Raw genomic sequence first — 12052 nt, forward strand, 5'->3', positions numbered from 1 at the left:
ACCTGAAATTTTTGTTTCATTTTTCTTTATGGCTGGTTATCCGTTTGGTTTAAAGAGGTAGTACACACGCGCGCGCACACACACACCAACCAGTCAATCGTATCTTAAAGAGTTATTTATATTTAGTTTCATTTTATTATTTTATTATTTTTTAAATTTAACATTGAGAATTATTTCATGTATAATTTTAAATATTATTAAAAATAAAAATAAAATTGTATTTATAATAAAAATTTAACAATTCTCTATATTATGTGTGTGTATATATATATTTTATATAATATTACTCAAAAAATAAATATAAACATAATTTTTACACGTAATAATATAACTCAACACAAATCTCTTAATTTTAAGAGTTATGCTAGGGACCTCAAACAAATTACCAAATTTTTTACCAAATCTCTCACATGAGTGTGGGACCCACACACATTTAATTTGTGTGGATTCCACACCCATGTGAGAGGTTTGATAGAAAATTTGATAATTTGTTTGGGATCCATAACATTTTCCTAATTTTAAAACAAAATAGAGGACTTAACATAATTCAAAAGACGAGGAGGCATTTTGTTTCAAACTCAAAAACTTTCTTCTCCTTGTTTATTGGGGCAGATCACCATACGAAAGAATCCATACTCTTCTTGTAACTCTTCCATTTCCAGATTTTAATTTGATTTGATTTGAGCAAAGTTCGTTCCAATTCAGAGTTTTTGATTGAGCCGAGATGAGTTCAATATATATATATATATATATATAAGCTCCTACAAAGTGCAAACAATTGCCCACCATAACCATGTTTGAACCAAACTTTAAGACAGTTTCAGATCTTTCCTCCCCCTCCATAATAATTTTTGCTTATACATGAACCTGCAAAAGACTCTCCAAAATAACACACATAATCAATGCTTTGATTTGAGAGGAAAATACAAATACAGAAGATTAAATTCTTCATCCGCAGACCCCGCTCAACTGTCAACAACCTCCTAAAACACAACCAACCAACCAACCAACCCACCCACCCACATCTTCAAGCAACAACTTCTGCTAATAAAAATCAATTGAATCATTTACTTATTGTTAAGTTCATTACACAACATCTAAGAATCGTTTGTGGTAAATTGGGTACAACCTAATCAAAAAGGGTACAACCTAATACAACAATAGCCCCGACAATAGTAACAATGAATGGTAATAACATAGGCTGTATGGTCAGTTAAGGTTGCCAATAAAAGAATGTACATCGCAACCAAGTTTTAAAAAAGCTTCTGTAAATCACACACAATTTAAAGAACTTGACTACACCTGTTCTCTATCAAGCAGCAACTATAAAATTCAATGAGGCAAAATCTGACAAACAGTTTCCATAACATTATATTTCACAGGTAGTCACAGCTCACAACTGTTTGGAGATAGGAAAAAATAATCAGAAAATAAGTCTAAGAAAGATAAGATCAAACCAAGTATCCCACCCCCCACAGCGAGGGAATTTAATACATTCAAAAGAGAAGAATATTAAATATCAAGTGCTTTCCTCAAGTCTCTTGGCTTGTCAAACCTGTCAAGGCTAAGGACGGGGATGCATCGTTCTCCAGTGCCTTACTGTTCACAGAACAAAAAAAGTAGCTCATCAATATGTATAAATATATATATATATATATATATCAATTCAATTTCAAATATAAGCCCTAGAGAAGAGTGGAGCGGCATAAGTAAAGCAACTTTTGAGTAAAACAAACATTAGAAAATAGCATCAAGTGTTCCAGGTACTAGTAACCAGAATCTGTGCTTATGTTGGCGCTCCATTAACCATTAGATTACTCTTGGTCTAAAACGGGTCCTTGTAGAGATGTAGGTTGTTTAGTTTATATTTTTTCTGTTTAGTTGGGTGGTGGGATGGCGCCCCATCTTTTGTAATTCTCTAGATGGTTTCCATCCTCCTATTGTGTACAGGTGCCTTTTTGTTTATACCATTTGCTTACTTGACCCAAAAATAATAATTTACAAAGTGAAAGTATCTTATCTTATCTTATCTTCCACACAAGGGTTGGACAAGGGAATTCTTCAAAATTTATAGGAGGGGAAAAAAAAAAAAATCTACAGTTTCATTTGAATTATCATATACCTAAAATATTGGATGGAAATTGTATGATATGCCATTGGGATTCGTCTGTATATTATGCATCCGAGTAATTGTTCCAAGGGAATTTGATACTGTCGATTAATGTCAAAATGACTTCAACCACACACTAGTCCATTACTCTAAATTGCAGGCTACCAAAGATCATTGACCAACCTTCCCTTGGACCACTAATAGGGAACAAGGAACAGGAAACATTTTTTCTCGAAAGAAAAATCGAGTAAAATGTCTGCTAATGGCTGTCACCAGACACCATGTGTTTTGTTTTCATCATGAGATCATCTTTTCGACACACTTAAATTCCTAAACTGAACAGTCATGAGCAAATTAATTTCCTTCAAAGAAAATCCACACCATTGGATATTAGGAGTGATGCAAAAGAACTCGCACACATGTTAATGACAATATGAACTCACCCAAAAGAGCTAGCCAAGGAGAGATCATCTGGGTTCATTGCACCTACTTACGTACCCAAGATCACTTATCCAAACTTCCGGTGTGAGAAAGGATTGTTACTAACTAGAGCCACCCACCCACAGGCTATTCCCTAGTGCCTAGAGTCACCCACACACAGGAATATTCCCTAGACTTTCAAACAAGGTCGTGCGCACACAGGTCAGATCTGACATCATAAGTAACAACCACAGGAACTCACCCAAAAGGCCTAGGAAAGGAGAGGTCATCTGAATTCTTTGTTCTGCTTATATGCCCAATATCACTTGTGTAAACTTCCGATGTGGGGCAAACACGTTACAAACTCTTCACCTTTATACCCTCAGAGTCTCACAAGGAGGTTGAGCACTAGAATTACCAACACGAACGCTATTCCCTAGTGGCCAACGTCACCCGCACACAGGGCAATATTCCCTGGACTTTCAGACATGGTCTCCGAGCCCACACGGTCTCGCCAAAAAGGATTAGCCAAGTAATGTCATTTGGGTTCATTGTTTGTACTAACATATCCAAGATCACCTACGTAAACTTCCGCTGCACGGCAAGGTCATTACATATTAAGTTACAATAACCAATCCTAGCCAATTGCAAAAAAAATTTGATCCACCAAGTAAATTCTATATACAGTTGAGCTAGGCTTGACATATGTTTTAAGGATTTTGTCAATGTGAAAGGTTGTACACTTATGAATGTACAACATTTTTAAGCTGTCTTAGCATGTGCCCTTAGGGCACACGTTAACAAGATCCTATGTTTAAAGAGCTATCCCAAACTAAGGTATGATGGACTCTCTAACCAAGTAATTAACCACCAAGTAATTAACCATTCTATCACTCAAAAATAAATAGAGTTCGAAAAATCCTCATTAAATGTCAAGTATCAAACAAATTGTAACATGTATATAAAACATATATTCACATATAGAAATATGGATAAATATCTATACTATTATATAAAGCACACAACTCACTTGGTATGAATACTTTTCTCTCAACAATCCAACTCACACTAACCACCCACATTATTAAAAAAATAAAAAAATATTCTAATTAATTTTGAAACAAACATATTAAAAAAAGTTTATGAAATTAAAATTTGTAATTATAAAAGTTCTCCTATATTTAACGAAAATTCTTTTAGTTATTAATAGGCTTTATCATAAAATTTAAATAAAATTATATAATGTTTTAACATCACTTGTCTAAATTAACAAATTCCTACAATTATTTAAATTTCCATATTGCATAAAACACTTTAAGAGATAAATACATAACATATTACTTCCTATTTAGTTTGCAATGCCTTATTAGGTAACTCTAAGCAGGGACGGATCTAGGATTCTAATATTGGGGCGCTAAAACACATGCAAATCCTAATTGGAAAAAAATATCATAATTATAAAGTTACAAAATACAATATTGATTTCTATCAACACAAAAAAATAAATAACATTTCTATCAACTAGACATTCTTTGTAAACATAGTTGAGTATAAAAATATGATCATATAGTTGAACAAATTCTTTGTCAGCATTAACTTACAAAAAATAGTAACTATTACTATATGTATTCATCTACTAAAGTTAAGTCATTTGAAAAGATTGTGCTTGACACTTGTTTATGATATAAAAAACATTAATGATAGGCTTGAATCAAAACCTCAAACAATGTTTCTCAATAAATGTGATCAAGTAACTTGCTAGAAAATCATCTTCTATGTAGTTTAGTCTAACAAGTTTCATAGTTGAAAATGCGCATTCATATGCATAATTGAAACATGTAAAATTAACACAAGATTAATCAATTGATGAATAAGAGGCTAATTTGTTTCAATAAGCAATATCAAATTTCATGCTCGCAATTTTGGGAATGTTAAGCGCATAAAAAATTCTCGTTTCCATATGATGAACAAACAAGAATGGAAGCCAAAAAAACAGACAAACAAATTAAAGTGTGATGGAAAAACATCAATGACACATGGTCATAAAATAAGAATAGTAGGAAACAAGAACAAATATATATAATGAAACACGTAGTAGCAAACACAAGAGACAAATATTTGATAAAATTCAAGTAATTTTATACTCTAATTTTGAGGGTGTGAACTACTCTAATTTTATAATTATCTTGTTTTGGAATTTTTGGGGCCGCGACCACCCCTTAGATCCATCCATGATTGGAGGGACATATTTTTAAGTAGGACCAAGTGGACCTAGGAGGTTGGCTAATGTGGTGAGAATATTGTGTATATATATATATGATAGTGTATTGTGTATATATTCTGAGAGATTGTGATAGATTGGGTGAATATTTTCATTTCCTTTTTAGTCTTAGGGTTAGGAGTATTATATAATTAGATGTGTCATTTGTATTACGATATAATTGAATATTCAGAAAACTTACATGGTATCAGAACCATGTTCGAAACCCTAGATCTGGCCTTGATCATTCGAAGTTCTCTCTCTTCGTTCACGCTTGTTGTTCAAAGTCTTCTCTGGTCTTCTCCGAAGTCATGAAGGCCTCTTTGGGCTTCTCCGAAGTCGTGACAGGCTTCTCTGTTCTTCTCGGAAGTCGTGACTGACTTCTCTGGTCTTCTCCGAAGTTGTCGCGACAGACTTCTGGTGCCTGGTCTGAAGTCGCGACTCTGGTTTGGGTTTGAGGGATCTCTCTCTCTCTCTCTCTCTCTCTCTCTCTCTCGTGACCTCTGCCTTGCTTTGGATCCTCGCTTGATTTCTGGTTCTCTCTCTGGTTGTGTCGATCGAAGCTCTTCGTCTTTAGTCTTTGTTTTCTGTTCTCTGATTACGAAGCACTCTCTCTCTTTGTGTTGTAGATGATCTCAGTCCACCAGTATTTGACCAATCTGTGCTAGCTTTAGGTTATTATAGCTTAACCTCTCAGATTTATTAGGTTATTACTTTGCCCATTAGTTCCCTTATCTTTTCTTTCTAGTTCATTACAATGTCGGAAGACAAAATTTGGGCTATTAAACGCAAACTTACAAGTGACAACTATGCTTATTAGTCTAGTGTTATGAAAAAATTTCTTCTCGGTCAAAAAAAATGGGCATATGTTTATGGTTCTATTCCTCGTCCATTGGATCCAAAACAAGAAGGATATTTGACTTCCTGTGACACTTAGGATTGTGATAATGCCCAAGTTTTGACCCGGTTCTATAACTCCGTTGATGATTGTATCGGGATAATGTTCTCTAAATACAACACTGCCAAAGAGGAGTGGGATTACTTACAGAGTGTTTATCAGCCGTCCAACTTTGCCAAGCGGTATGAGTTGGAAACAACTATTCAGAGAGCTCGTCAACAGGATCTGTCTATTTAGGATTTCTATATTGAGATGACAGGTCTCTGGGATCAGTTGGCTCTTATAGAAACTTTCAGCCTCAAGGTTCTAGATCTATTTTACCTAGAACGTAGATTATTCTGGTACGTGGAACAAGAACCAGAACGTGATACGCCACATGCTCTAAAATGTGGTGAAAATAAGGGTAGACTTGTATATATTATATTTAAGAAATTAAGGTATTTTTAGAGTAATTTTTTTTGAACTATTAAATATCTAATAAATTGTAATATTTTCTATGAGCATCATGACCAATTTTTTGATTTTTTGTCTTGTCAAAACTTAATTCACCTTAAATTTTAATTCATTATATTTGATTTTTTTCCTCCTAAGATAACATTTAAGGACATATATTGAAAAAAACTTTTGGAATTGCTTTGGATCACTAAATTTACCGTTTTGGAACGAAAGTGTACCATGTTTTGGAACATGCGTACCAATATGTAATTCGCTAGGGTATTAGCGTTTTCTGGTAACATAGTTCTAGATGCTTATATTGAGTTTCGAGAGCAAGGTCATTTAATGCAGTTCTTAATAGCTCTCTTCCCTCAGTATGAGGCTATCCGTGGTGGCATCCTTCACCAGTCTCCTTTTCCCTCTGTGGATGCCATTGTTCGTGAGCTTCTCTCCAAGGAAACCCCTCTCAAGACGGCCAATCAAACTCCGTCTCCATCTGTCTTCCTAGCTCTTGCTCAACCTCTATTATTATCAACCCCACTTTCTTATCCAGTTCAGGCTACTGCAAAGCCCAAAAAAGGAGCCCCTGGCTTCAGATGAGTGTGCTTTTTGCCATCAGAGGAGCCATTGGAAGCATAATTGTCTCAAGAAGGGACGTCAACCTGCTTTGTCTTATTAGCCGCCTTAGACAAAGTTCTGCAATCCTGCGTCGAGTACTTTCCGACGTCCTGTCACTTATACACCATCTGCTCCTCCTAATCCTAACTTGGCTTCCTTGAGTGCTCAGATTGCTCAGCTTCAGTAGATCCTATCCACCTCTTAGCCATCACCATCTGCCTCCACTCTTACCTCTCTTCATTTAAGTTTGCTTGGGTCTTCCTCCGGTATCCCTTCTTCCATCTGGCTTTTTTATTTTAGTATCTCTCATCATATGACTCCTCACATTTCCTTACTTCAAAACTATAATCCCCCTTCTGTTCCTATTACTATTAATACTATTAATGAGTCTAGTATATTTGTTGTGTGAATTGGGTCTGTCTTAATCATCGACCATGTCTACTGTTACTATTCCTTCTGTTCTTTACGTTCCTTAGCTATCTGTCAGCTTATTATCTATCAACCAACTTGATGCTTATGGTTTTGATGTTATCTTTTCCTCTTTTGTCTGTTATGTGCAGGATTGGTTGTCTAAGAAACAAATTGGGACCAACTGTAGAGTTGGAGATCTCTATGTGGTAGAAAGCTTGCATCTCCCTTTAACGACCTCTCTAGTTGCACTTTCCTCATTTCAATTAGATTCTCAATGAAGCCAGTTTTATTTATGGCATTCTAGCCTAGGTCATTTGTCTGTTGACCGCTTACGGTCTTTAACTCAGTTAGGATTATTGGGTAAAGTTTCTCTGGGTACAATTGATGAATGTCAGGGGTGTAAACTTGCCAAAATGTCAGCTTTACTATTTAATAAAAGTACTTCTATTTTTGTTTCTCCTTTTTTTCTTGTGTATACGGATGTCTGGGGACCCTCTCCTGTTCTTACTAAAAAGGGTTTTGCATACTATATGTCTTTTGTGGATGATTGCACCAGCTATACTTAGGTTTATCTTATGGCTCATAAATCTGACTTCTACCAAATATACCGTACCTTTCAGTCTATGACCACTACACAATTTGGGTCTACCATTAAATTATTACGGTCTGACTTAGGTGGGAAATATTTTAAAACTGAGTTTTGTGAGAATTTGGCAAATTTGGGTACTATTCACCAAACCTCATGTACTGATACACCGAACCAAAATGGTCGTGTTGAGCATAAACACCGTCATTTTCTCAAGACAACTAGATCTCTCCTTTCTGCCTCTGTTCTAGCTCTCTTTTGGAGGGAAGCCGTTCTTACAGTTGTTTTTCTTAATGACTACCCCCCTATTATCTAGTCGTTCTCCTTATAAGGCTCTGTTTTCCCACCTTCCCAATTACTCTCTCCTTGGTGTTTTTGGGTTTGCATGTTTTGTCCTTCTTCCCCGGAAAGATAGGACAAAAGTTAGTGTCCAGTCTGTCCTGTGTGTTTTTTTGGGTTATAGTCTTACTCAAAAAGGTTATCGCCGTTATGATCCTATTTTCCGTCGCCTTTACATCTCTCATCGTGTTGCCTTTCTGGAACGTCTCGCTTACTTTCAACTTCCGCCTCTCACTGCTCCAATTTCTAAAGAGGATTTGGTTCATATTGATTCATTTCCTTCTAAGGACCCTCCTAATGAGTACATTTTCACTGTTTCCTATGAGCTTGTTCCTTCTTTTCCTCCTAACACCCCTCCTACTGAGTCCCACTCCCATGTACCCCATGAGTCTGTTTCCTTCTCTCCCTCTCCTCCCCCGCTAACTCTTTCTCCTCCTTCGTTGTTAGTCTATTCTCATTGTAAGGCTCTCCCTCCACCAGTTGTCTCTACCTCTACTACTACTCTTTCTGCTTCTAACGACTCTGATCTTGCTCTCCGTAAGTATAATTGGATTCAAGCTATAGAGGATGAGTTGTCTGCTTTGCAGAAGACCAGTACTTGGAAACTGGTACCTTTGCCTGCTGGCAAGAATCTTATTGGTTACAAATGGGTCTATAAAGTCAAGACTCATTTTGATGGTTCCCTTGAACGCTACAAAGCTCGCCTTGTTGCCAAAGGTTTCTCACAGGAGTATGGTATTAATTATGAAGAGACCTTTGTACCTATTGCCAAGATGACTACTGTTGGTACTTTGATTTCTATTACTGCTGTTCGTCATTGGCCTCTTTATCAGATGAATGTTAAGAATGCTTTTCTTAATGGCCATCTCGCTAAAGAGGTATACATGCGTCCTCCCCTTAGCCTTCGTTATTCCACAGGTTTATCGTCTTCGGTGTGCTCTGTATGGTTTGAAGCAATCTCCTCGTGCTTGATATGATCGTTTTCAGACAGGTATTATTGAGCTTAGGTTCCATCCTTGTGCCCACGACTCTGCCTTGTTTCTCCTCCACACCTCTACTAGTTTTGTTGCTTTATTACTATTGTGGATGATATGATCAGCACTAGCTCTGACTCTTCTGCTATCTCTGAGATCAAACAGCATTTTTTCCGCACTTTCGAAATGAAGGATCTAGGACCCTTGCGGTATTTTCTTGATATTGAGGTGACTTCTCCTTCCAAGGGCTACTTTCTGTCTCAGACCAAGTATGCGAATGAGATTATTCACCGTGCTGGTCTTACTGACACTAAGATTTATGATACCCCTATTGAGCTTAATGTGAAACTCAACACTACTTATGGTATCCCTCTGAATGATCCCACTTTATATTGCGAGCCTATGGGTTGTTTAGTCTATCTGACGGTTACTCGCCCTGATCTTACCTACGTTGTTCATGTGGTTAACCAGTTTGTTTCTACTCCTCGCTCTACACATTGGGTTGCTTTGGTTCGGATTCTTTGCTTTCTTCACAATCTTCGCAATATTATCTTCTAAGGCTTCCTGTTATCTTCAACTTCTCCCTTGGAGTTAGTGGCCTATGCTGATGCTAATTGGGCTGGTGATGTTATTGATTGTAAGTCCACTTCTGGTTTTTGTATGTTTTTTGGCGATTCCTTGATCTGTTGGAAAAGCAAGAAACAAACTGTTGTTACCCGATCTACTGCTGAAGTTGAGTACCATGCTATGACTCATGCTACTGTTGAAGTTGTCTGGCTTCGTTATCTTCTCTCTGACTTAGGCGTCCCTCAGTCTTCTCCGATCTCCCTCAATTGTGACAACCGCAGTACTATTCAGATTGTACATAACACTATCTTCCATAAGCGGACCAAGCACATTGAGATTAATTGCCACTTTCTCTGTCAGCATTTGCAGTCTGGCTCTATCTCAATTCCTTTCGTCTCTTCGCCTCTGCAACTTGCTGACTTCTTTTCCAAGACTCACACCGCTGCACGGTTTCAATTTCTTCTTGGCAAACTCTCAGTATTTTCTGCTACAATACACCTTGAGTTTGAGTGGGGGTGTGAGAATATTGTGCATATATGTATATATGATAGTGTATTGTGTATATATTCTAAGAGATTATGAGAGAATATTTTTATTTTTTTTTTAGTATTAGGGTTAGGAGTACTATATAATTAGATGTATCATTTGTATTATGATACAACTGAATATGCAAAAAACTTACAGGCATGCCTCAGGTAGAGGTGCCTTGTGGTGCGAGATAAACCGTCGAGATAAGCGTAGAGGGTAATGCTTGGTCAACATATGATTTCTAAATTATGTAATCATGGTGAAATAGGGAACTACCTAAGTTGGCTAAGGAAAGGACACCTGAGAGGTTGAATCCAATCCAATTAGAAGAGTGTCCCCCTTGCTAGGCAAGTATAATCCTAGATGGAAAGACAAAAATCGTGTCCCATTAGGAGAGTGTCCCATATGTGTGTATGAGTTTTATAGCTTTCAATATTCGTGCTATAGAGGATTATGGAGAGAAAGTTGTTGCAGCCTAATTAGCTTTCACTATCAACTTTTGGTGCCCAATTAGGTGACCATTTAAATACATTATCAATTTTTGCAGCTTGATTAGGTAACCATTTTAAATACATTTTCAACTTTAGCAAGTATAAAATATGACGATGTGTCAAAATATATATATATATATATTTGATAATAAGTAAATTTATTAAAAAAACATCAAGATGATGCAAAGAATAAAAAATTCAAACCCCCAAGGAGAAAAATACTAAGCTATCAAATCCTCCACAAAATCTACATATGCTAAAACATCTGGATCAACCAATCCTGTAACCCAATTATATAACTGTAAGTTTTCTAAAGAGAATTAACTCGTATATTCAATGTGTAAAGTACAAAGAGTACAACTGATATATATTGCAATCCTAAACCTAATCTAAAATAGGAAATAACCCTATACAATCAATCTAATATGCACACAATCAATCTAAAAGATACAATCAACCTAAAATATATATTTCTATAATCTGAAAATTCTCACAATAACACCATAAACAGCAGCCACTCCAACCAAAAGACATGCATGTTACGCTCCAACCAAATAAGTCACATTAAACATTAAAAAGCAATCATCCACGCCTTTCGACGTCTCCTTCCAACCCTATCCCCAGCCCAACTTTGCAAGACAGTCAACACCGAACCTGGTTGCGCCCAGACCAAACCAAAAGTTACTACAATAAGCATCTAAAGCTGAGATGTAACTAGGCAACAAACGAGCAAATAGTCCACCGACTCAGTATCACTACAACACAAACAACACCAATTCACCTGTATATGCCCACGATCAATCAGATTATCAATCGTCAGAATACATCTTAAGGTCGCCGTCCACAAAGAACGCTACCTTGGTGTGCCCGACCCCCAAACACATTTCCAAGGAAACAAAACTGCATCAACATGAACAAGCGCACCATAGTACAAAGACACAGAAAAAAGCCCCTTAGAGCCTGGACAAACCCAAACCATAGAATCCTCCCTTGCACCCCCAGCTTGTAAACCGTATAAGAAACCCAACAGTTCTACTAATTGATCCACCTCCCAATCCTGAACCTCAGCATGTGTCAAAATATTATTCAGGTCATCGGGAAATTGATGAATAGGGATGGAAATTTGAACCCGGCCCAACGGAGACCCGACCCCCCGTCCCTGATAAGAGTGATTTTTCTCTGAAAAACACCCCCGACGGGCCGGGGATGATATTTGAAATTGAATCCCCGATTCGTTTCGGGCTGGGGACGGAGATTACTTTCACAGCCCCGGACCCGGCCCTGTTTCTCCCCAAAATGAAATTACCATAATGCCCCTCCATTCATTCCTATATATATAACCCTCCTTTGTTAATTACTCCTCTGATTTGTCTCTGCCTCACTCACTCACTCTCTCTCTTCTCGCACTCTCTCTC

General features: G+C 37.0%; 1 protein-coding gene across 1 annotated transcript in view; it reads right to left on the reverse strand.

Moving 5' to 3' along the window:
* Window positions 1–1348: 1348 nt before the first annotated feature.
* LOC114307675 (uncharacterized) overlaps window positions 1349–12052 on the reverse strand; it is a 16222-nt gene continuing 5518 nt past the window's right edge. Inside the window, exon 4 of the mRNA XM_028253098.2 lies at window positions 1349–1599. Within this exon, the coding sequence (XP_028108899.1) occupies window positions 1533–1599 (67 nt within the window). The 3' untranslated portion in view covers window positions 1349–1532. The remainder of the gene's footprint in view (window positions 1600–12052) is intronic.

This window comes from Camellia sinensis, chromosome 6 (assembly GCF_055761805.1).
Source record: "Camellia sinensis isolate YWXY chromosome 6, ASM5576180v1, whole genome shotgun sequence".
Lineage (NCBI taxonomy): Eukaryota > Viridiplantae > Streptophyta > Magnoliopsida > Ericales > Theaceae > Camellia > Camellia sinensis.